The sequence below is a fragment of the Micropterus salmoides genome, unplaced genomic scaffold (genome assembly GCF_014851395.1).
Source record: "Micropterus salmoides isolate LMB-PRFRI ecotype aquatic unplaced genomic scaffold, ASM1485139v1 Ms_hic_scaffold_22, whole genome shotgun sequence".
Lineage (NCBI taxonomy): Eukaryota > Metazoa > Chordata > Actinopteri > Centrarchiformes > Centrarchidae > Micropterus > Micropterus salmoides.
Genome location: NW_024041373.1, coordinates 7,326,505 through 7,352,446, shown reverse-complemented (window position 1 = coordinate 7,352,446; position 25,942 = coordinate 7,326,505). Strand labels below are relative to the sequence as shown.

The window sequence follows — 25,942 nt, the reverse complement described above, 5'->3', positions numbered from 1 at the left end:
CATCACAGTCAGTTAAAGAAAGTGTGAGCTCTGGTCACTATGGTCCTGTCACTCACACCCTCTCCTATCGCCCAGCACTGTCGTCACTGTTGTTGGTAATAAGCTGGAAATGTTAGGGAGCTATTTCTGGCGGTGACTGGGGGTTGAAGGAGGAGGAGGAGGGAGTGGTGACGCTGTCTGTCTGCTGGAGCCTGAGCGCTGGGAGCTATAAACTGCTACAAATGCTAATGTTCACGTCATACGGAAATAACAGTGTGTCAGACGTGTTGGCATCAAAAGGTTACAACTGAAGTTTGCTTTTGACCGCAGCCAGTCATTATCAGCTTTTTTTTTTTTTTATGATGTCGTGAGGCAAAATGTACATTCAAAGCAGGAAACGGTATGCTCTCTTATCCATACAAGTCTCAGACAATGGCAACAGAGAAGTGCTGCAGTGGCAATAGGCAGTCGTAGTATTACACATTGTACTTCATTACTTAGGCCTCGATTTATCTTTTTTTGCTCTCGTGTTGGGATTATATTCAGTGAGTGACTTCATCAAATTGAGATGATTAGCGACACTTGATTTCACCCCTGCTCTACTCTATCACTGACTACACTCCAATTGCTCCAAAGCCTCAGGGCCTGTGTTTGTTTTTAAGAGTGCAGATGTTTGTGTCTCCCTCCATCCATCCTGCCAAGCCTTCTTTTTTGTCCTCTTCTTCTTCTTCTCCTTCTCCTCCTCCTCCTCCTCCTCCTCTCTCCCTTCATGGTGTGAGCTGCTGTCAGCAGTTGGCCTGTTTACATTTTGGCAGAGTTACAGCCCTCTCCCTCTTTACTCTAATTGGCTAGATAGTATACATGGAGGGTTGGCTTCACCTATGCTTTCACAGAAATCTGCCTCCAGACTTTTGGAGCAGGCCAACGTATGTTTGCAACTAGGTAGCCCCCCCCCCCCCCCCCTTTTCTCCTTGTTTGTTGTTGCAAGTTTCTCTTGTTTGCCCCCATGTTTCTTTGATAGCGAGCGGCTGATTCATCTGGGTCACTGGGTCCAAACAGGTCTGTGTCCTCGCCTGTGTGATATAAATCTGCGGACACATGCCTGTTGCCAAGTGTGAAAAGATAAGCCTGGATTTAAGTGTCCCCATTAAAGCCAGAGAGATGCACATTGTGACTATGCTCACTCAATTTATCTAGTCATCATGGATTGGATTTTCAGCAAAGTCAACACAGCAGGATTGCAATGTGGGACTTTGATATAGCAGTGGAAACTGACAGACTCTACAGTATCGGTTCCATGTGGATAATGTAAAGTCACAGTTAGCACCAGGTACTACTGCACTAATACTTTTAGTCGGCAGTGTATTTCTAGACCATTGATCTGGTTTCATAACTCCAAACTAACGGAGATATTAGCATTTTCTAGGCGTTGCTTGGCCTTGAACTCAGGCATATTGTATTTGATTATCATGCTATGGAAAGCATTTAAAGCAATGATTTGACATTTTGGGAAAGACGCTTATTCACTTTCTTGCCGAGAGTTACTTTACTTCTCGTGTCTGCATGGCAAGAGGTGAAGCTACAGCCTGCAGCAAGTTAGCTTAGCTTAGCACAAAGGCTGGAAACAGGGGGAAACCGCTAACGTTAGCTAGCTACGACGTGTTAAATTAATTATTAGTGAGCTTTAGAGGTGCTGGTTGGCAGATTTTACCAGTGGACAGGGCCAGGCTAGCCATTTCCCCCTGTTTTTAGTCTTTATGCTAAGCTAAACTAACAGCTCCTGCTGGTAGCTTCATATTAAATGCACAGATAATAGAGTGGTGTCAATGTTCTCATCTAACTCTTGGCAAGAAAGCAAATAAGCATATTTCCCAAAATGTCAAACTAAAACTATCTTTAGACAGCTGTAAGTGGTTGCAGTTTGCGAGTTAATGTCTTTGTTTTACTGCAATTTTACAAATTATCAGCAGGTTGCTGTTGAGGTAACTGTTTCTCTCCCCATGAGTCAAACTGCTGGCCTCCGTTACAGGAAAGTCCTTTGTGAGGTCATTGGTTTATCTGCGCAACCCACGAGGCCCTCTGCCTATCGTTTGTCTGAAAGCAGCGCTCTTTAGGCTGGAAAATGCTGCGGGTGTACGTATTCCCTTCCTCCCTGGACAGTGCTGGGAGCTCAGCAGCAAAGCTTATAAATCTCAGGCACGAGCCACTGCAGATCTGCGCTTTCTTCCCGTGGCGTAAGCCTCTGCACTGCGCAAGGCTGATGGAAAAAGACAGATTCAGCACCATTCAGACTAAATATCAGGGCATTCAAGTGGCAAAGATCCCTATGGAATCTGGTACAATCTGTTTTAATGGGTTATGGGTTAGTATGAAGTATTGCCATATTAATACTTGTATGTACACCCTGACCAAACTGAGTATCTGTGTTGTTCATGAAGACATACTGTGTCCTGATGAAACCATGGCGGTTTGCCTAGAAGTTAGGCGCCCTCACTTGTGAATTTCATTTTGCCCTGGCAGGTTTGAGGGATGATATAGAAGGCAGCACAGGCCCTGTCCAGTACTTTCTGTGTGAAATTGTGTGGAGCACACGGTAAAAGGCTTTCTAGGCCGCCTGCATTGGTTTTGTAACTTTCTACCAGGGTTCATTAAAGTAGCAGCTTGGCGTCAGTCTCTACAGTCTTTATATCCCCCATGCTCCTCCTGCTCCCCAAGCCCTCCCATGTATTTTCAAAGTCTCTGTTTGCATGGCAGTCATTCATGCTGCTTCTCTCCCTACCTTTTCTCACTTTTTTCACTCTTTCCATCTGTCTTGCTCCTCTCCCCCCCGCCCGCCCCCCTTCTTTCCCTCTCTCTCCTGCCCTGGGTCATGGAACACGTTGTTCCCTCCTTCAAACTGTATGAGCTGCTGGCTAGCTCTGCCTTTTCATGCTGGGTTTTTTTGTGTGCAAGACTGCAGTTGTTTTTTCTCTGAGGGGGGATGTCAGTGCTAAACCACATGATTTCTCCTGATGACAAACCCTCTTTATGTAACCCAGCAACACAGAGACAGGGGTCTTATGTCGGGTGATGACGAGGCACGTGGAGAAAGATGACTACGCACAAAATCCTCTTATGTCGAGTCTTATTGTGTATTTTTTGCCGGCTGGTGCAGAGAGCGGTTGGCTCCGTGTTGACCTGTTACAAAAAGACAGAGATTAGCTGGTCACTTAAAGCAGCTGTTTGAAATTAGTTTTTCATTGTGAATATTTTTGTTCCCCCCTCCCAATGGTACAGTTTGTTATCAGTGAAAACATGATAGCCTCACTGAGGTTGTTGGCCTATTACTTGACTCTACAGGACTCATAATAATAATTACCGCTTAAAAACTGTTAATTAGTAAGAGCCTCTGTGGTTACTTTGCATAATCCTAGATGCATACAATAACTTAACATTGTGTATGCTAATGCATTAGCATGGAGCAAATCACTTGATCATTATGCTTCAGTCCTCTTAAGGACACACAGACCTGCTTCTTCATACTCACTGCCCTTTTTTTCTCACTATCATTGTTTCCATTATTGTAATACACGTTTTTCTGTTGGCATATTCATTTACCTTGGGGCCCTCATGAAGTACTTAACAGCCTATTAAGTGAGGTAATTATGGGGATAATTTTTGTGTTTTTTCCTTGTTCCGAGTTTTAAGGGTTAGCCTAACGTCATCAGTTGGATGACATCATCGGCAGTGAGCAACAAAATGATTTATGTCGGCAGAATGAACACTTTACAAGATCGTTATCTATTGCAGACCACTGAATGTGTGGCACAAGGGGAGAGCACATCCTTGAGTTAAATTTGGGCGCGTGGAACAAAGATGTCTGTGTTGCTGCCATTTTCTCTTTTCTGTGCAACCAAAATTCCATTAGCTATAAATGGTTCTTGATGTATTTAACTTAGGGCTCCGTTAATCTGAGGTTTCTTTTCTTGATCCTTTTCTTAACTGACTAAAGGTTTTAGCTATGCTTTAATTAAGTTTTTTTTTTGTTTGGTGGCTGCCATAAAAATGCTGCTTTTGGATCCTGTATCACACGTTTCTTCTACCACATGGTGAGCTACACTGCTGATACAGACGCAAACGTCAGAAAGTCACAGTTGCCATCGCTCTAGGCAGGACACTGTCATGTCATTGTGACAGGACACGCGTCACACATTCACACACAGACAAAAGCAGCAGCAGCAGTTTTAGCCCTCACACACCTCTGCTTACGCACCTACTTTTTTCCATTTCACCTTTGATGCTCGCTGCCTTTTCTTTCTTGTCTTGCTTATAGCTCCCCCCACCGCAGAACAAACTCACACCCTTCCTCCCTGCCTTACCCTGATACACGCTCTCGCTCCCACATACCACAGTTGACTAGGTCTGCCGACTCAGGCTTTATTTCTCCTTTCCCCTCATCCCATCCACTCAGGAAAGTTTAAAGTGAAAACATGACCGTGGCACGTTCTTTTTCCTCGCCATTTTAGCTCATGCATTTGTCTGCATAAGAGCATGTGTCTGAGCTTCTGTATGTGTGTGTGCGTGTGATACTGAAAGACCGTTTATAAAAGCAGGTTTCTGAAGAGACACCGGAACACATGGCTTTTGTTGTAGTCTCGAGAGACACTACAAACAAAGTGATTGGAAGTCGGAGACAGAGTGTACTCTCGTAGAAAGTAGTCTCTGGGTGTGTGCGTGTGATCGTGTACACTTGTGCATATCTACCCATCCCAGCAGCTCATATTCCTCTGACTCATGGGTGCCACAGGTGGTAGTGGGTTTCTGCTAACACAGCCAGAGCCATACGCTAATAATTGACGACCCAGAGATGACTGTGTGCACCAACATGTGCTGCATTCTGTCTGTGTTGCAAATATATTCACCCTGGTCTCTTTGGGCCAAGTATTGTGTATTTATTATTTCACTGTTGAAATGTAGCTTTGGGCTCTCGGCTCATGTTTCTTTGTCCTTTTTCAGTATAAATCAGATCCCTGTTGCTCGCCGACCCCTGTAGCATTATGTGATGGATGTACCTTTATTGAGTTGGCTTTCTGTCCCTCCCCAAATAGCTTAATAGCTCTGACCTTGGATAAGGTCTGTGCTCTCCATGCTAAATAATTCAGGAGTACAGAGTGACTGTCTGAATTGCTCTTTCTTTCTGCTTCACAAAGACATCACCAAACTCTCTCCACCTGAACCAATTCTCAGGGAAGATCCGCAGTGTGTTCGGCTGATCAATTTTGCATGGTTCCTTTAGGAGTGGAGCACTCTTAGCCATTTAATCTGAAGCAGCGCAGGCAGCAAGGTGCCGGGTGTAGAGCGTCTTATGGAGGCAGGCGAGGCAAAATGAGGACAGAAGAACATTGCCACAAGGTCATAAGCCTGTGTGGAGGCGAAGTTGTCTCAAACTATGAATAATTACAAGGAAAGAAGTATGTGGCTTAGTCATAGGATTGTGACTTGTGCAATGTAGACACTGTCGAAAATACTCAAATGTCTATGATTTTTTGCCCAGAAGACAGAATTTAAAGCCTCATGGTCACAAGAGTGTGACTATTAAATGCAGCAGATGTAGTTTTTGTTGCCTTTTTTCCATAAATTTTCTGTTTGCTCTTCTTTCCAGGCTACGCCTTCTTGCTCTTCCAGGAAGAGACTTCTGTTCAGGCCTTGATCGACGCCTGCATCGAGGAGGATGGCAAGCTCTACCTGTGTGTATCCAGTCCCACCATCAAAGACAAACCGGTAAGCAGCAGACATTTGTGGAATACAATAAATGTTCAGTAGATTTGTGTCTTCACATGTCTACTTTACTCCCCCGCCTGTCCTAAACTACAGGGCCCGTATTCATAAAGATTCTAAGAATCCTCTCAGAAAACTCTTAATTTAGCTTAAAAACTTTTACGTAGGAGTCTTAGCTTAAGAGCGATCAGGGACTGATCTGAGAGCAACTCGGAGCAAGGAAAAGACAAAAACTTTCATCTTAGTGAGGAGGCGGGGTTGACCCCGTTGCTATGTATGACACAATCTGTGATTGGTTGGTTGTCCAAGAAGGAAAAAAAGAGTGATTTTAAGTATAGGTTCTATTCTAAGCCTTCACTTTGGAAATTACATGCGTAATATTTCCTATTTGACTGTTCTCACACACACACACACACACACACACACACACACACACACACACACACACACACACACACACACACACACACACACACACACACACACACACACACCCATTATATATGTGTATATAGATCCTGATTTTTATTTACCATGCTGTTAATTTCCTATAAGGTATTTGATTGGCTTAGAATGATAAAAAGTGTTCCACTCTTTCCAATTACACTGATTGCTGGCATGTCTATTTAAGTGGTGGTTTGAATGTTGGTTTTAAGGTATCAAACATGGAATCAAAACCAAGAAGGGCAAGAAAGCCCAACTGGACAGAGGAACAGTGTTTACTATTAGCCCAGTTAGTGGATGAACACAAGGCCATTCTAAAAGGAAAATTGGGGCCGGGTGTCACAGCACGGGGCAAGAAGCAGACGTGGGAGCGTATAGCACAAACTATTAACGGTTCATTCCCCCTGCTTGTGTGCACCAGGGAAGCCTGCTATATTCATAATTGCAGTTTTTTGAGCCTGCAAGGTGGGACTATCCAGTGGAAACGAGATGAACTGCGACACAATTAGAGGTTCTGAAAGTGCTGTAATTGTTTGTGCGATCACTCTGCTTACAGAAGGTTGTGACAGACCTAAATCATCACTGCTGCATTGTTGCATTTTCCCAGTTGCAAAATATTGTAATGTAGTGATTACTTTCATTTCTGGCGCTATGGCATTCCTGCGCTGTGTCGGAGATGTTAGCGCGTTACTAATAACATCAGTCACAAACATGATCCCTGCACGATCTAATCTATAGCATCTGATTAACTCACTGTCATCCATTGTCTGCAACACATTTCTTTTCCCTCTTCGTCTTTCTGCCATTTTCTCCTCTACTAAAGAAACTCTTAAGCCTCTTAAAAGTCCTCGTCCGTGCTCCTAACAATTTTGACCTTAAGACCTCTTTTAAGGGTTAAGATGCTTTCTGAATTACTTTTTTCTATACTAGGATTTTTTCTTTAATTTTAAGGGTAAACGCCCACATTTCTAAGAATTTTCTTAGAATTTTGTCACTAGGAGCTACTCTTTGCATTAAGATTTTTTATGAATACGGGCCCAGTTCTTTTTACGACACAGCATTGTTTCTTCTGTTAATTAGAATCCAGTCTTATAAACTGTACACTAAAAATAAGTAGGATCACCAAAGCTAGCATGGCAAAAAAAAATGTACAGTTAGTATTCCACACATTTCCATCTAAATGACAAGATTTTTCCCTCACGCAGGTCCAGATCCGTCCCTGGAATCTAAGCGACAGTGACTTTGTCATGGACGGCTCCCAGCCTCTGGACCCCCGCAAGACCATCTTCGTAGGTGGGGTGCCGCGGCCCCTGCGTGCAGGTAACTAATATGAATGGAATATCTTTTTTGCGATCCCCTGAAAGCCTCTAAATTGGCTTCATAACGCTGGCTGGCATGGGGAGCAGAGGCTGGAGGCTATAATGAAAGTTCTCCCTGTGAGAAAGCAATCCTCTACTTGGGTTTCCAGGAAGCGGGCCAACTGGTCATCATGTTAAGAATTCATGGTGTAATGGAAGGCACAGTCCTTCTGTTCTTGGGATAAACATCGCTGGCTTGTCTACAGCATGACCCTACTAATCATACCAGCAGTTTTAGTCTGGTGCTCTGATGAAGAGTGGAGTAGGGAAGAGTTTTACATCAGTTATTAAGAACATAAATCACAAAAGTCCAACTTAAACAGCCTTTCTTAAAATGTTTTTTAAGAAAATGTTTTTTAAGAAAGACTCAGGCCTTTCAATTTGAGAAACCTTGACAAATAAAATGCCAAAATGGTCTTTAACTCCCAAGAGGACTTGCTGTAACACTAATCATCTCTCTCCCTCACGCCTTCTCTCCAGTGGAGCTGGCTATGATCATGGACCGGCTGTACGGAGGTGTTTGCTACGCGGGCATCGACACTGACCCAGAGCTCAAATACCCAAAGGGAGCCGGCCGCGTGGCTTTCTCCAATCAGCAAAGTTACATTGCTGCCATCAGCGCTCGCTTCGTTCAGCTGCAGCACAATGACATCGACAAAAGGGTGAGCGGGTTCACGCACTTCATTCACAATGTCCTTCCTCTGAAAGAAAACAGCTTCTCCACCACGGCTGAGGTTTCCGCAGTCATTCCTATGGCATGCTGCTGAGCCGTACTCTCCCATGTCTCATAGCTTTTATTATAGCTGGATTTTAAGCCAGCTGCTCAAAACGGCCTACAATAATGGAAGGCCAGGCCCGGCTCTGCAATCACTATGGCTGCTGGAGTCCCGACAGATGTTTCTAGTTGCAGACACACAGGGTTGGTTTAATTATAGTAGTTCCCTATACATGTATATTCAGGCTTCGCTGCAGCCTGGTTATTTTAGGCACGTCGGCCAATTGCAGCGGGACAGATCGTGACCGAGAGAGACTGGTTGTCAGCCAGGACACCGAGCCTCTGTAGGGCGGGGCGGTGCACCCCACCTCAGCTTTCACCATTGATCCTCAGTGGGGGTTTAGGGTGTCTTTATTATGACTGGAACTGGGTGGAATGCAAATAATGTTCAAAACAAGATAAAGGAAACAACATTTACGAGAGCATCAAAGTGTGTGAATAAAGGCCTTCCTTTAAGAATGAGAAATAACAAAAATATTTAGAACAGCCTTTTGATGCAGTTAATTGACGAGGATTTTTCATCTTAAGTATTGTAGTGTTTGTTTTTTTTCCTTTTTTTATTATCAAGAATCAAGTCACCTTTACAACAAAAGTGATTAATGTTGACAGAATGAACCCTTTTTAAAGAATGCATATACATTGCAGAAAGTGGGGCGCATCTTTGAGAATCACTGTTCACAAAGTTGTGGTATGGAACAAGATGCCTGCTTCTGCCACTTTTCTTTCAAATTTTCTCCTTTCTCGCCTTAGCCTTCATTAACTCTAAATGGCTCATGATGATAGGACATAGAAGCTCATTACCTCTGGTCAGCTTCATGTCCACTGAGTTGATATTGGCATTTAGCAGCACGGCAGTGTTGCGGTTTCTGCCTGACTTTTTTTCTCATTTGTCTTGTGGATTTTTGCACTGCAGTTGTTGCAGGGTTTAGCTAAGAGGGACGGCCTCCTACAGTTGAAGGATATGATAACCTTTCATTTTGTGGCCACGCTATAACAAGGTTAGCATACACCCCTGCCTACTCATGCGCTGAGGTGTCTCCATGGCAACTGAGCTCTCATTTCTTGTCTTCCGGCTTAGTGGTCAAACTCATTTCACTGCTAGACCTGAGGATACCTACCTGAAACTAACTTGGTTATATTTTAGAATATTGCACAGAGATTGCCTCGCATGGGGTTACTCTGACTGAGCCAAAACACCTGGAGCTCCATAGCTGTTTAGCACATTTAAATACTAGTTGTTTTGGTTTTAGTGTTTCAGTCTGGCATAAAGAAGATGCCAGTTAAATAATCCTCCCTTTTTTCAAGTCAAATTTTTTATAACAGTGAGAATACCTGTTTTATAGGAATTAACCTAAAAAATTTCATTTGTTTTGTGAAAAACAACATTAGATTAAAGGTTCAGTGTGTAATATTTAGGAGGATCTATTGACAAATGCAATATAATATACATAGTTATGTTTTCAGTGGTGTATAAAGACCTTACATAATTAATTGTTATGTTTTTATTACCTTAGAATGAGCCATTTCTATCTACATACACTGCGGGACTCTTACATGGAAGAAGCCATGTTGCGGCGCCATGTTTCTACAGTAGCCCAAACAGACAAACAGCGCTACAGAAGTAGTAGTAGTAGTCATCTGGTTTGTTAGAAGTAAGAAGAGAAGTGAAATGAGGACAATTATTTATTTAGCACAAGAGCTGACAGAGCGTGTCGACCACCGTAGCTTCTCCTACGCACTACGGGAAGGGAGGGTTGAGTGGTGAGTGAGCAGTTTGGTTGCAATTTGCAACCCTCACCACTAGATGCCACTAAAACGTATACACTGAACCTTTAAGAGCGAATAGCAACTGCAATACTCAAATCAGACTACTTGATTGATCCCAGAGGGGAAATTCTTTGTTATAGATTATAGATAGATTGTTATAGAAAAGTTTAGACTAAAATATGTCATTTTTCAAATTACAACAACTAGAAAAGGCTAAATGGCACATTTCTTCCATCATGACCACAACTCTTATAACACTTGCTAGCGTAACTACACTTAGTGTTGCGTACAGGCCAATATTTCTGCAAGCTGCTGACTTCTAGCTGGGAAGGTGCCCATTCAGGGCAGAATACACATTTTTCTAACAAGATGACTGACTGTACCTCAATTTTCTTGATTTGTGTTTGTGGATGAGAATAAACTTGAACGCCACCTCTTGTTCTCCTCCTTCCCAGGTGGAGGTGAAGCCGTACGTCCTGGATGACCAGATGTGTGATGAGTGCCAGGGGGCACGCTGCGGGGGGAAGTTTGCCCCCTTCTTCTGTGCCAACGTCACATGCCTGCAGTACTACTGCGAGTACTGCTGGGCCAGCATCCACTCGCGAGCCGGCCGAGAGTTTCACAAGCCACTGGTGAAGGAGGGGGGCGACCGACCTCGACACGTGTCCTTCCGCTGGAGCTGAGGGGGGGTCACGAGTCAGCCCTGCCCCTGGTGAACCCACACTCGACCCCTAAAAACCTCCTGCACCCCTCCTACCTTACAGGCCGGGACAGTGCTGCAACACTCCCCCCCCCCACACACACACACACACACACACACACACACACACCCCCACACACAGCCCCACCTACTCCACCCTGCTCCCCACAAACACCTCATGAAAAAAGCAAAAAGGATACCGTCAAATACACGGGACTTTCCTCATACCATACTGAACTCATTGTCTGGTGTTCCCCTCTGATGAAGCATTGCGGGGAAATGAAATGCGAAAGTCTATCAACAATTTGCACTTTGGCACAAAATCCCACTATACACACACAGGATGGTATATTAGACACCTGGCTATTTTCAGTTCCCCATTCTATTCACTAAATGGTGTGGTACGTCCTGTTGGACCCCCCCTTACTGAGACAGAGGTGGGACCATACAAATATTTAAAAAGTATATATTTTTTTGTTTTGTACCTATCTATACATATATAGATAATTAAAATTTTATGTAAAATGAGCATGCACTTATTTTCAAAAGCTGTAGTTATATTGCCCCTAGGAAAAAATCATTACCAAAGGCAAATTAATGCATACAGAAAAGCTAAATAGGTGGCATAAGATGTAGCAAGATTTAACAACTATCCAGTAGTGTGGGCCCTTATTGCCCCGAGAAAAAGTAACATGGCTATATTTGCTCTCAATTTTGACTCTGAATATTAATACCTCATATGCGCAATCAGATTAGTTTGCTTTCGAATTCTAGGTCTTTATTTTTATAATAACATTATTTTTTAGTGTTATATAAATGTACTGCTGCAATAGCTTTGCTGCTAAATCCATGGTATAAACAGATACCATAAGTACTTTATTGAGGCTAGGGTATAAAATAATAAATAACAGATCTAGAGAAGCACCTGGTGTTGTAGAATGACGAGCTATCATAGGGGGAGGGGGCGCCCCTAGACAATGATGGCTACCTTTGTGGGGGTCGGGGTGGGTTGCCCCTAACTGCATGTTTATTTCAATCAGGTTGCTGCATGTAATAGACTTTTCAGTATCATGTCTACTATTCGATTCTGCCCATGTTTGCACAACACACTATAGACGTACGTTCGACTCGCACGAAACTGGACAGAAACATGGAAGACCGGTCAAAGTAGTCATGGCGGCGCGTCGGGGCTCGCAAGCCATGCCACAGGGCGGCCAGAGCAGATGGTTCCAAGACACATCCAAGCGACAGGGGAAAAAAAAAAAACAACCTTAATAATCACAAATCAAATTAAATGTAGGATTACCATTTAAAACTGTCTATGATAGGTGAAGTACTTTTTTGCAGTGATTGTTGATATAATTGTGCAATTTTTTATACCGTATGTAGTTAGGTCTGAGTATGCCTAGAACTGTGATTCGCTTTAACTGTCGTTAATGTCCGACATAGAAGTCCTGTGAAACTTCATAACTAGTGTATGCACACGTATATATGTTCTCTTGTACACACACTTGCACCAGTATACACAGAAGCCTCTCGACACACACGAACACACACACGGACGGCTGTCTTTCTTACGCACACAAACAGGCCTACAAACACAGAGGCTGATCTGAAGAGAAGACGCAACAATGTGAGTTTAAACTGAGGACTGAGGTCTTTCTTTTATTCTTTTTCTTTCTTTTTTTTTGTCCCACCGTTGACGAACGCGCACGTTTACGTCCCAGAATGCAACCAAAGAGCTCACGTGTTCGACTTTTAACAAGACCACCTAACAACCTGCAGATGAGGCTCCTGCAGAGGAGCTGAAGTGCAGTTGATTAGATGAGGAAAGAGGGCAGTTTGGAAGAAGAATCGGGGGTGGAGATGGGATAAAAATAAAACATTGAAGCTACTGGAGACTTGAGGTTGAGAAACTGAGCTCTGCACATGCTCTAACTACATGAGTGGGGTGGGTGGGAATAACATTGCCCCAGAAGATGCAGATGTGCAAGCTGGGGCTACCATATTTATCCAGATTTTTTTTTTTCCTGCAAAGCTTGAAGTAATGGACCTGCTAAAAAAATGGTGGACATGTATATCTTTTAGTTTTTTTCAAAAGGTTATAGTGCGCAGTTCAAACAGGACTGGGGAAGGGGGAAGGTAGTTGCAATGCACAAAACAGGGCGGCTCTGGTTTGGGGGTAGGGGTGGGGGGGCCAAGTTACACTGGTTTTAGCAGTTTTGTGGACAATCCGAACGGGATCCTACATCATTGCAAGTTAATGTGTGTCGTCCCCTTATTTTTTTTTGTCCGTGAGTTGTGATTGTCCCGTGCTGGCGCCCCGCAGTCCCTCTCCTCTTTCTCCTATTAGTCGCAAACTGTTTTGTTTTTGTTGTTTGTTTGTTTTTTGCTTTAGGATGGATGGTTTTTGTTGTCCAAGAAAAAAACTAATTGAAACTAAAGAGAAGATACTTTTTTACTGACTTAAAAAAATAAGAGGCTAACCATGAGTAATAATAAGTATCCCTATGAAAGTGAATTCTGGGTGTTTTTGTGACATTTCTTTCCCCACCCAGACAGGTTTTCTATGTTTGTTCCTTCTCTATGATAGATATTTGTTATGCACTACTCTTTGTATCTGAACAGTTTTCGACGGTCAGCAGTTCTTTTTGTTAAAAGACAAAAAAAGACGATAAAGCGTGCTTTCTGACTGACAAGATCTTTTGCAATACCTCAATTTTGAAATATATTAGGAGAGAAACTGATATTTTCTAAGTAAGTTTATTCAGATGAAAATATATATTAATTTAATTCTTCAAGAGAAATGATTTAACAGATGGCTGATTTTTTTTATTTTTATCATGCTTATTTGCCTTTTATTTTAAGAATTTATTTTTTTGAAAAAGACAACAACTGAAGGAGCTAGAGCTTTATAACTAATATAATGATGTAGTTAGTGAAAGTACAGTCTACTTTATGACAGTGGAAGTTACTGTGAGTGTCCCACTGGTCAAATTGGTCAAAACACCACAGAAGAGCTCTTTAGGAAAAAAAAAAAAATATATATATCAGGTGCTCAGAGAGAAAACTGAACATATTTCCCACGTTTTTTGTATATTTATAATCAATCATTTACTATGCTGACCAGAGTTGTGAAAGAGATCTTCTGTTCATTATTTTTTTAAGAGAAGTTTTTTATGTTTCCTAAACGTACGTGTTCCCTTTTGTTTTGTAAAAAAGCAAGGTGACCCTGATTTGTTAGCCTGACATCGTCGGGAGAAAAATACAAGGAGACTTGTGAGAGTCACTGAACAGCTGGAGGTAGAGAGACAAGAATGTTATTTTTAACACAAAACAGACACAAGTGTTTTCACCTGTAACTTGATCGGAAGCCCCCAAGGTGCATCAATTGACTGGTGGCCTTCTATTCACGCAAGACTTGAATTAGTCCCATTTTTTTTAAGGCTAAGAACCTTGATTCTTTGTTGTAATGTGCAATACTGTTTGTACTGTTTGTAGAAAAGAAGAAAACAAGAAAAAGAGGCATAAATCTTTATTGCAGAGTTATTTTCATTGCAAGCATTGTGATTCACTAAAATCATTTTCTACTGTGTATTTACCTACTCTACCTGCTAGTACCTTCCAGTAGTAATGTAGCCTTTGTACTGAGAAATTTTCATTATTTTTAGAAAGTTTTGCTAAAAAAAAAAGAATTTAAACATATTTACATATTTTCATTTTTATTTCATATTTTTCTTTACATACTTATTTCTCAACCATTAATAGTTATTTCTGGGGGAGACTTTTCATATCTGGTCAATGTCATAAATATTATTTTGTATTTTTACTTGGAATAAATTAATTTTATGATGCTAATTCTTTAAAAGTTTTTTTTCTTCGTTTGTTCACTTTTTTTCCCATTTTTTGAAGCTGGAAAAAAAAACAACCTTTGTAATAATGTTACTAAAGTGTCTCAATTCTTGAAATGCTAAGCTTTGTGTGTTAACTGCTTACATTAGTGTGAAAATGATTACGGAGAAAAAAAGAACTCCTCAAAACAACAGATTGGTGGTTGGTGATGTTTAAGTGATTCGCAATGTAAACAAATGAATGGGCAATAAAATAAATATGGCAGAATGGAGCATACATGCAGTATGTTGTGATGTAATTGTGGAAGATGGACAACACCACTGACCATTTACATTGCTTCTGCTACTCCAATACTCCTACTACTACCACTAACTCTACAATAACTCCTACTCACATGTGAAATATTCAACAGCTCCTCCTCAAGAAACAGCCATGTCACGTCCTCCTCGTTCTCGTAGGTTTGGTCCCTGCAGAATGCACCAGTGTGATTGTATTTAAGTATGAATGTAAACGTAGAGATGCACTGTATAATATACAAAGTTTGGGAAGCGCATGTAAGTTATCGCTGTACAATCTTAATGATTCATAGGAGGCAATGGTCTAAAAGTGGATTTTTCTTTTGATTGTTTCTCTACAACATTTATTTTTTTGGGCAAAATCCTATATTTCCCCTCCGCCTTTAAATAATAGTTTGACATTTTGGGAAATACACTTGTTCGCCAAGGAGTAAGATGAGAAGATTGACATCACTGTCACTATACAATGCTACAGCCAGGAGAGTGTTAGCTTAGCCTAGCATTAACATCCAGCCAAGAATTTGTCCCCCCCCCCCCTAAAACTACAGCTTGTATTTTTGACACTTCAGTTCTTGTGTACAGATTAAAGAAACAAGATGTAACATGTTATTTAGCTTTAGAGTTGGTCAGTAGGCAAAGGTTTGGACACAGCTGAAGCTAGAGCCGGGTGAAAACAGTGTTAGAGGAGTTATGTAGGAGGACTTACTTACTGAAGCTTTGTCCAAGAACAGGTCCTTCATACAGCGGGACCCCACACCGGATTTTGGACCAATTTAACAAAGTATAACATGTTCATTAGTGAGCTTTAAAGGTGCTGGTAGGTAGATTTTGATACCTTTGTACAGAGCCACCGCCTTAGCTAACCAGCTCCAGCTTTATTACCATACATACATGAGTGGTATTGGCATGGTATGATCTCACTAAGACACCGAAAAAGCACATTTCCCAATATGTCAAACAGTTTCTTTAAGTTAGGCTGAAGGTCCACTTTGAAGTGTTTTTGACGTCCCATCCTCCAAAAAGAGACTCCAGTGCTCATGTGAGAATGTTATTTCTGGCTGGCCTTTTCTACCAGTTTATACAGCTGATGCTAATTCCAACCCCCCCTCAAGTCTTTTAAATAGTCCCACACCTTTCCCTTTTCCAGGGATCAGTATTATTCACCACCATACCACCAAATATTTATCTCACCTGGCCTTTATTTTTTTCTAGTTTGTCTTTCACGTAACAAAACAATTTATACCTTAAGTGTAACACAAAGTGTATGTGCAAATGAAAAAGATCATGGATTGGATGATGGCAACCATTTTATATATTCCTCTATAGATATACGTATGTATTTCATGTAACTAGACTTGGATAGTATACTGTGTATTCACTTCTGCTTCATGGGCGTTCTCTGGGTAGGTAAACACTGTAGGTCTCGTCATGTTGTGATCCCAAAATAGATGAAAAATAAATTGGTAGTGTGCATTTTTTACCCCCCCCCACCCCAACATCCCACTACTTTTGAAATGTACATTTGTTTTTCCTGTACGGCATCTGTGCTCATTTTCTAGGTTTTTGTTTCCTGACTCGAACACTGGTTCTATCTTGATGAGGCTTTTTGAGATTGTTGACTTGGTCTGAACTTTTTGCAGTATAACTGATTTGACAACACGGAGCTCAATGCTGATAATGCTTACTACTGCTTCAGAGTTTGTAGTTCCCACCTTCCTTTTTTTTTCTTTTTCTGTACTAATAAGCAAATCTTATTAAACGTAGTTGTATGACGCTGTGAAACTTTGTGGTCTTTGGCATGGCATCCTCTCCCTGTCATCCATCCCTGTCCCCTGTAATATAGCTGACCAGTACTAACTTGCATTACTGACTCTGCACCTTACTGCCTCTATAATCATACATCTGTCTTTTCAGTTTAATGGAGTCATTCTTCAGATTCAGCTGGTAAGGCAGAATAATGAACTTGTTTGTGTACTTTAGAAAACAATCTACATTTAGTAGCTGTTCTGGAGCTTTCCATCAGATCAGCAGCAGATGCAGTTTGCCCAGTTACCATGGAAAGAAAGGCTGTAAGGATAGGAATGTTGTAAGCAGATACTTAATTTTTAAGTTCAAGTGTGACACGGAAATATTTTACTTTGAAAACCCATCTGTCTGAATTTATGTGGCTTTAATTGCCCTCTTGGAAATTTACTGGTCATTTTTAAGTGGTGGATGTTTTTTTAGTTCAAATATTCAGATTGTTTCAAGTTTCTAATATTCAAAAAGTACTTTTAGTTGTTTAAATTCTATTATTCAGATACTAAGTAGTAATTACACCATGAGGTAAGGTAGTCAGTTGCTTATAAAAGTCTCAAATTATTTCAGCCTCTTTGCTTCTATAAATTCTCCACTTTTGTGAGCATTTGAGAACTTGAAGTTGAGGTTGAAACTTTATTCTTGACCTTGGAAACAGAAGTAAACGAAACTCTCACAAGGTTTACTAGCTTTAACAAGCGTGAACTCAACTTTAAAGGCCAACCAAAGAACTCCTTAAAGTGTTAAGGAACAGAACATTGGTGAAAACTCAACTGCTGCTGCAGCAGCAGCTTCATTATTATTATTATTATTAAAGTTCTCCTTTGCAGGTGTGTGGCTGTAGCAATGATCCTCAAGTCTTTAGTCATCTTTTGACAAAAGAATAAAGTGACGTATTTTAGGTTCCCTCATGATGCATCAGTATTAATTGTGGGTGTACAACAACACCATCTACTGGCCATCACTGTTCACATGCAAAAAACACAAGATGCTACTTCAAAAGGTCTGTAGAATTTATTTCAATTCCACAATCATAAACAAAAAGCAGCAATTACAGACATATGTACAAGTCTATTAAGTTTTTTTTTTTCTTTAAAAATTACTTGTGGCAAGTTTCAGGTACCAGTTTCACCGTGGCCCCATGATCAGTCTGTAATGCTGCTTCAAGTGCAGTGCCTTCCCAGCTTATTTTACCACCACATTTGGAAGCGCTGGACACAACGCTGATTCATTCCTTTCTCGCTCTCTCTCCACCAAAGCCTCTCAATGGCCACAGGTCATGTGAACAGACGCTCCTGGAGCGAGTGGAAACTAGTGCCATCTTGAGAATGGGAGTCATCTTGTCGTTGCACAAACAACTCCTGACCTCAGCAGGCATCAGCGTGCTATAAAAAGCCAGCGCACTTACAACATCCCATGTTTCTCCAGCGAGCTCGTCACTCTCGTCCCGTTTCCTTTTGTTGTACAAAAACATGTTTGTATCCGTCACTTAGATTGTGTTGACAGGTGTGGTTGGGTATCGCAGTGCTTTTAAGACCTTGTGAAGTGGGGGTGGAGGTGGTAATGGGGAAGATAGGAGGGAGGCGCAAATGGGTAATGGTGTCTGTTAAGCAGTTAACACTGTATACTCTGGCAATGCGATCTGGGAGGAGGGCAGTGGGCTGTAAAAGTAGCACCTGGTGCTGAACTATAAAGGACAACTATAATTATGATACACTGTATGCTTATGTACAGCAACATCACTGTACACCGTGGTGACACCGCTGTTAACTAAATGAAGATGATGTAAACGAACACTGGAGATGTTTGTTGCAGATGGTACATTGTCACCATACCATTATATTCTCTTAGCAGTTATGTGGATGACTTGTTGAAAACCTGGGTGCCTCGACAATAAATTATGGGATGTCTGACAATTTTCAGACGCAAAATGTTTGCAGCATACCCATCAATGTGAAAGAACTATATATAGAGTAAGTTCTTATTTTGGCTGTGTTTTAGTTATTGCTTTGGGACACGTACTGTAACTATTATCCCTCAGATGGTTATCCTGTGTAAGATGTGAGCTTGAGAGTGGGGTAGATAACTGCAGCAGTAGGGGTCTCCTCTGGCTCTGACCAGGTCCTGCTCGGCCAGCAGATGGAGGCTACTGCAGAGTGTGTATGAAGTTGTCCAGGTTGTACTCCGTGTCGTACTGCTGCTGGTCCCATAGCTCTCCCAGGCCGTCCAGCACAGACTTCATGGAGGCCTTCCCTGAGGTTGACGCCGACTGCTCATCCTTTTCACCCTGAAACACATTTATAAAAACACAAGACAGTTCAGCCAAACGGGCACGCTCCACAGGTAGCAGCACAACTGTCTGGTGCAAATAGGATTAGACGTCAGGGTATATACACAAAAGGTATCCTGAAGTAAAATTCAATACCTTTTAAAGACTTTTTTAAGATCTTTCTTACCCCCTTCACCTGCTGACAGCGCATCTCACTCTTGTTTCAAGTGGCCACAGAGCTCAGATTTGATGATTAGCATTGCAGTCCGGTGTGGTGGAAGATTACGGGTCGGTTGTACTTGTAAGTCAGTTTTTCGGATCTGTTTTTAGGGGCGTATGAGCGCGAAATGCTCATACGGTTTATCCCTGCGCCTTACGCAGACAATTCACAGTCACTAACCTCTGCCCATCTAGTAATTTTCAATATAAATAAATGTTACCCCACACTACAAACTCTTTGGGCAAAAAGGATTTTCACATTGACAAAAATATCTAAAAAATTTAATACCTTGTTAAATGGCGATTAAGACTTTAGTAATTTTTAAATGGCCTTCATTTTCGCAAAGTTTATTTTTTTACCTTTTAAGACTTTTAAGACCCCCACGGACACCCTGCTATTGCTCTGAACTTCAATGTTATACTTCTTAAGCAGTATTACAATAAACTGCATGAAAGCCTGGCCTCATTTGCACCTGCTATTAACATTGGATCTGGATAATGACATCTAATCCTTGGGGCTTTGCATTTACACCATGCATAATGTGTTTTTTTCCAGTTTCAGAAAGTATAGCCAGCTACATGTCCATTCACAGCACATTAACGCCAGATGTAAATGAGATCCCTGACTAGTGTCTATACAAAAGTTAAGTGACAGGCCTGTGGACCACTTTTAACTTGTGAGTCACAGTTAACAATCTGCAGCTGCAACTTATCTGTGTCCAATGCCTTCAGGCACTGCAACGAAAAACTAACATTTTACGGCAACTACAACTACATTTGACAAAATAAACAATCCTTAATTTTGCCTGTTAATGCTGACATGCTTCTCCTCTTCAGTCTGGTCTCTGACTCTTGGAGGTCTCACCTTGTCTAGAGTGAAGAGGTTGAGGAGCTGGTCTGTGCCCATGCTCTGCAGGCTGGAATTCTCTTGGCTGATGACCGTGTTGGCGATGCTTATCTTGAATTTCTGCAGACCCATGATCTTCTCCTCCAGCGTCCCTCGTGTGATCAGCCTGTACACGTTCACAACCCGTTTCTGCACAATACAAACAGAAACAGTGATAAAGGTTAACAGAATGTATTAGACGTGTACAACGGCACCAATTTCATTTCGCTTGGTTCTTTTTGCGTCACTGGTTTTAAATGAGCAGCAGTGCCACACAATCCATCCTGTTCAAAGGCCATGTTTAATAATGCATCAAGGAAACACTGATGAACATGTCACATCCTCCTGTGGGAGCCACAGAAGCATATTAGATTCAGTATCAAACTGGAATTTATCAATGCTAATGATGATCTAAATTTTACTGGGATAACCAGAATGGGAGATGGTCCGTACTGTTTACAAGAGCACATGCCCCTTGCTGTATGCCAGGTGTATCAAAGAGCAGTACCTGTCCTATCCTATGGGCTCGATCCATAGCCTGAAGGTCCCTCATGGGGTTCCAGTCATGTTCAACAAACACCACGGTGTCTGCACCGGTCAGGTTCAGGCCCAGACCTCCAACATGGGTGGTCAGCAGCAGCACATCAATGGATGGGTCATTGTTAAACCTAAGATTCAAAGGGAAGAAAGCCAGGGAAAAGAATTGGACATCACATTCACAGTAACGGGCAGCAACAGGTGGAGCTCTGAACCAAGCGGCTACTATGTGACTCAATCCCCTGACCTGGAAACGATGGAGTGCCGCAGGCCTGCCGGCACGCTGCCGTCCAGCCTCAGGTAAGTGACAGAGGGCAGTTTGGGTTTCAGCAGGTCCTGCTCCACAATATCCAGCATACTCTTTAGCTGACAGAAAATTAGCACACGGTGCTGGGCCACCACTGCTTCAGTGCCCCCTTCTGATCCTCCACCACCCCCAAGACCACAGTCCAACAGCAACTGGAGAACAGAACACACATCAGAGCCACAGTATGAGACAGTGGAGGGGGCGACAGTACAGTCTAGTTCTGCAAAGGGGTGAAAAAACCTAAATGTGTTCTCATAGCACTAAAAAAAACACAGCCAAGCAGAATTATGTTTTGTTTGTGGAGTTAGATGTAGATGTGTCATCAGTGGTGGCATGTCTTGTGGGGTGCAAGTGTAAGCTGCCTCTACAAACAGTCTGGGGTTTTCAATACATGCATTTTGTTCATGACACTCAGAAGTGATGCTTGTAACCTCTCATCAACCTTAACCTGAAGAGTTGGTGATGCATTTTGTTCTCAGGGTCCACCGAAGGGCACGTTGAGCTGCTCTATTCTGGACCCCTTGTGTCTTACCACACCATTAAGCAATAATCTAAATGTGATGTTTCTAGGGTCTGCAGAACTTGTTTGGTCAAATGTGGTGTTAAAAGAAAAGCATCTCTTAACTAGAGATGTTTCTCTCCATCTTTTGCATCAATACATCTATGTGTCTTGGCCATGACAAATTACAATCATCATAACAAGTTATACCAAGAAGCTTTTTCCTGCACTTGCTCAACAGAAACATTTTATAGTACAAAATTCAACCTGGGCTTTGAGATGAATGAATACGCTGTTCCAAATACAATGCCTTTAGTCTTGGATATATTCAGAATAAGTTTATTTTTTATCAGTAATCCAATAAATATTATCTGCAACCGACTGTGCAGACATAAGGGCTGAGTCATCCGCATACACAGACACGTGATGTAGTTGATCAAAAACCTGACTTTCCAGGACTTTACCTGTTTGAGCGCAGAGAGTTTGGGTGCGTGCTGAATGTCCCGCAGGCTGGAGTTCTGACCTGCCAGCTGCTCAGTGATGTGTTTGTACTCTGGATGCTGCGTGGTCAAGACCAAGCTTGGGTGGTTACACAGCTTTCGCAGGTACTGCAGCGCCTGACAGAACGTAGAAGGTAAATATTACTGCATGGTCATAATGAGATGTAAAAAGTAACGATTAACAATTAATGCTTTGATTCCAAACCACCATTTGCTCTGTGAAACCGAGGCAATACAGTGATCGACAGGTGGCAGTAATGAGCCAAGATAAGCAGCCATGTACAAACAAAAGCAAGACGACGACGCCAACTGGAAGCAAGTAAATAAAAAAGGCACCCTGTTCAAAATTAAAATCAGAAACATAAAAGCTAATGTGTTGATTTACACAGTTAACAGCAAGATGGTCAAACATAAGTTGTTTTCATTTATAGCTCACAGGGGTCCGTGTGCAGTGCAGCTTATTAATGGATAAATAATATTCATCTACAATTTTCTCTAGGGGTCCCAGTAATATTCATTCTTACATATCACATGACATGGTTGAGATTTAGAACTTCAAATACTGATGAACTGAATGAAAAATATTTACACATGTAGATCTCCTGTTTTCGACTAAAATCCACAAAGTAAAACAGTTGTTAGAAAATAGTGTTTACCATGAGGACACCAGTCAGAGTGGACAACACTGGTTTCAAAAGTAAACAGCAGCAAAGACTTTGGAGATTTTATGGAGGAAGATAAAGCATTCAGCACATTTGTTACACCTAAGGACACACACAGTTTTGGTGAATAACACAGAACATAAATCAAAACACAACCCTTTAGGGCACCTTCAACTAGATAAATAAATGCTATACCTGGAAGACGTGGCCTGTGGCTTTCAGTTTAGGCTTTTCCTCCTCTTCTGTAGAGGCTGTAGAGATGCTGTCCTCTACACTGGCCTTGGCTCTAGACTTTGCAAAGTCTTCATATAACTGAACCTGCAGGTAGTGAGAAAGCATACCAAGTTATTAGACTAAGGTTGAGCCATTATCGAGTTGTAGTCACTCTGAAAAAGAGTCACATTACCTCTAACTAATTTATGTAATGCATCCCATTTATAATGCATTCAACTTTTATGGAAGGCGTTTAATATTAACTACCTTTAGTCAAAAGTAGAAAGTGTTTCACTGTAATAATGCAATGTCAATTAATTGCCCATTAGATAGTTGCTGGGGGTCACAAGTACCTGTAGAGGACTCAGGTTGCAGTAATAGTCTTGAATTATTTTAGGAGGAAGGTCCTGGAGGACGTCCTCCTTCATCCTCCTCAGAAGGAAGGGCAGCACCTGGCGATGTAGGGCCTCCATCGCCAGGACACCTAAAAAGGGAGAAACCAAAATGAACTACAGTTAATGTCCAAACCTTAATACGCCTAATAGAAATGGGATGTTAGGAAATGTAGTATTCAGTTAGAAATTAAAAAATTAACCTCAGACAACTGCAATTGTAATATTTTTAAAAAGAGAGCTTACAAACCTGCCTCCTGTTCCCGTGATGAACTTTTGGCGTCACGGCTGGCCAGGATTGGTTTACCGTAGCGAGCAGCAAACTGCCGTTCCGTTCCAAGGAAGCCTGGCATGAGGAAGTCAAACAACGACCAGAGCTCCAGGACATTGTTCTGGGCATAAACAGAGCAAAACATTAATACTCTGACTAGTAAACATACAAAGAAAGATGCACAATATCACCAGCCAAATCTATTTGACAGCTACAACGACGCCTCACCTGAATAGGAGTTCCTGACAAGATGACTCGGAAGTTAGCAGCCAACTGCTTAATGGCTTTGGAAAGTTTGGTTTTCCCATTCTTGATGACATGACCCTCATCAAGGATACAGTAATTAAATTTTATATTTCTACAAAAGTAGGGGGGAAAAAAAATTCATATTAAAACCTGAGCACCCACCACCAAACCACAAAGAGAGATATTATAAATCAGAACGATACTCACCTAAAAAAGTCGATGTCATTCCGTACAACATCGTAAGAAGCTACTATAAGATTGTGTTTTTTAACTTGGTGTTGCAACCTAGAAAAGTAAATGTTTGTTTAGTTCATGAAATTTTGTTAAAAAGGATATTAACGAGACATGTCATGTGTGTCCAGGTAAAATAAAAAATAAAAAAACATAATGTGTTCTCATGCGCAGCTTTGTTCCACTATTACTTTTAAGTTTGAAAGTCTAAAACTTTTAGGATGAGGACATAAATCATTCTGTGAAAAGTGAAAGGCTTTTCGCTCTCGCTATAATGTCTAAAGCTTTACCGCATTCGTTCTGTAGGAGGCCCGGTGTAGTGCAGCGGGTTGAGGTACTCTTTGGCACAGAACTTGCCCACTTCATCCACCCAGTGGCCAGTCAGTGTGGGAGGACACACCACCAGAGAGGGCATGGGGCTGCAGTCTGCGGCCTTAGTCTTGGCATATTCCTGTGCCCTGAAGAGATAAACATCCATAAATCTCAGTCAAGTTTACTTACGCAGCGCTTCAAAACACTTGTCCTCTTGTGTTTGAATCAACATGAGATCAAATCGCTGTTTATGTTGAAACTGTCAAACCCTGCTTCATCAGATGCCGCGTTCCAGGCAACTGGGAACTCTGTTAATTAATGCTTTTATATAGTAAAACCTTTTCTGCATGTAAATTGATGTAGAACTGTTTTGCGAATGTTATTAGGTAGCTGATTAAAGTAAAGAATCTCGGAGAATCATCTTCTCCTCGCAAGAGTTATTCAGTAAAATGTTAATACCAGAACATTTGAAAACATTATAATAAGTATAATCTACATTTACGGTCTCTTCTCTTGAGGATTACCACTTCAGTCCATTGTTTTCATTAAAGGTTCAGTGTGTAATATTTCTGAGGATTTATTGACAGAAACGCAGTATAATATCTATAACTATGTTTTCAGTAGTGTATAAAGACCATACATAATGAAGCATTATGTTTATTACCTTAGAATGAGCCATTTATATCTACATAACAGAGGGCACCCCCTCTATGGAGGTCACAGTATTGTGCCGTCATATTTCTACAATAGCTGACAACGGACAAACAGCGCTACAGAGTGTGTTTAGTCATCACAGCGTTCTTTTGCTTGTATAATTCCAGCAGTGTAGACGCCCGTCTAAACAGTCTGAGTAGTCCTCTGGTTTATTAGAAGCAAGCACACGTTATTTAGCACGAGAGCCGCCTGTGTGTGGATCTTTACACCATGAAGCCAGAGTTGGGACAGATGCAGACAGATGCAGACAGATAACAGCAAAAAAAAACCAAAAAAAAAAACCATGGACATAAATCTCTGCGTGGATTTTCCCAGATGGAAAGCTTTGATGTGGAACATGTGTTTTCAAAGCGGAGATGAATTTCTCGGTTTTCTGCTGGACAGGTAATTAAGTCGCACTTTAGAGATGCAAATGAAAGCTGTTGTTTGATAGCTTTAGCTAGAAGCTGGCCATAATCACAGTCAGACCTGGTGTGTTTCTTCTGTCCACTTGTGTAAAATATGTAGCTGGATTAATTTCATGTAGTCTTTCTCCAGCGCTCTGTTTTGGCTTTGTCGGTTACATTAGCTGATAGCTAATTGGCAATAAAAGGTAGCTTCCAGCATGAAAGCTCAGATCAGCCAGCTAAACTTTTACTGCCCTGGTAGAGAAAAAAAACAAAAAAACAACAACCAGTTGGATTGTAATTTCATGTAGTTATTCTACAGCACTCTGTTATGGCTTTGCAACTCGGACAGAAATGTGACCTTACCTCCCTGAGACAAACCGCTGATGAATATAAATAAAAACGGTAACAACGTGGAAGCTCAGATCAGCAGCTAAACTTCTGTTGAATAATGCCCTGGTGGAAAACATGTATTTATTTTTACTGCTAATGGTGATACATAACAAGACCATATCAAGTGACCAATAATGAATACTTTCCAAATTTGTATTTTGGATATTTGCCACAGTGCAC

The 25,942-nt window shown here is 41.5% G+C and overlaps 2 protein-coding genes across 9 annotated transcripts in view; one reads left to right on the top strand and one right to left on the bottom strand.

The window, feature by feature from the left end:
* Positions 1 to 14,908, top strand: part of cpeb3 (cytoplasmic polyadenylation element binding protein 3) — a 41,234-nt gene extending 26,326 nt beyond the window's left edge. For all 8 annotated transcript variants that reach the window (XM_038737304.1, XM_038737305.1, XM_038737306.1 and 5 more), the window contains 4 exons: positions 5,621 to 5,739; positions 7,386 to 7,500; positions 8,019 to 8,200; positions 10,536 to 14,908. In XM_038737304.1, coding sequence (XP_038593232.1) covers positions 5,621 to 5,739; positions 7,386 to 7,500; positions 8,019 to 8,200; positions 10,536 to 10,763 — 644 coding nt within the window. In that variant the 3' untranslated portion in view covers positions 10,764 to 14,908. The remainder of the gene's footprint in view (positions 1 to 5,620; positions 5,740 to 7,385; positions 7,501 to 8,018; positions 8,201 to 10,535) is intronic.
* Positions 14,909 to 17,717: 2,809 nt separating this feature from the next.
* btaf1 (BTAF1 RNA polymerase II, B-TFIID transcription factor-associated) overlaps positions 17,718 to 25,942 on the bottom strand; it is a 31,013-nt gene continuing 22,788 nt past the window's right edge. The window contains exons 28-38 of the mRNA XM_038737252.1: positions 24,248 to 24,415; positions 23,934 to 24,011; positions 23,709 to 23,838; positions 23,460 to 23,601; positions 23,171 to 23,301; positions 22,800 to 22,922; positions 21,907 to 22,059; positions 20,884 to 21,095; positions 20,608 to 20,767; positions 20,079 to 20,249; positions 17,718 to 19,012 (exon numbers count right to left, since the gene is read on the bottom strand). Coding sequence (XP_038593180.1) covers positions 18,872 to 19,012; positions 20,079 to 20,249; positions 20,608 to 20,767; positions 20,884 to 21,095; positions 21,907 to 22,059; positions 22,800 to 22,922; positions 23,171 to 23,301; positions 23,460 to 23,601; positions 23,709 to 23,838; positions 23,934 to 24,011; positions 24,248 to 24,415 — 1,609 coding nt within the window. The 3' untranslated portion in view covers positions 17,718 to 18,871. The remainder of the gene's footprint in view (positions 19,013 to 20,078; positions 20,250 to 20,607; positions 20,768 to 20,883; positions 21,096 to 21,906; positions 22,060 to 22,799; positions 22,923 to 23,170; positions 23,302 to 23,459; positions 23,602 to 23,708; positions 23,839 to 23,933; positions 24,012 to 24,247; positions 24,416 to 25,942) is intronic.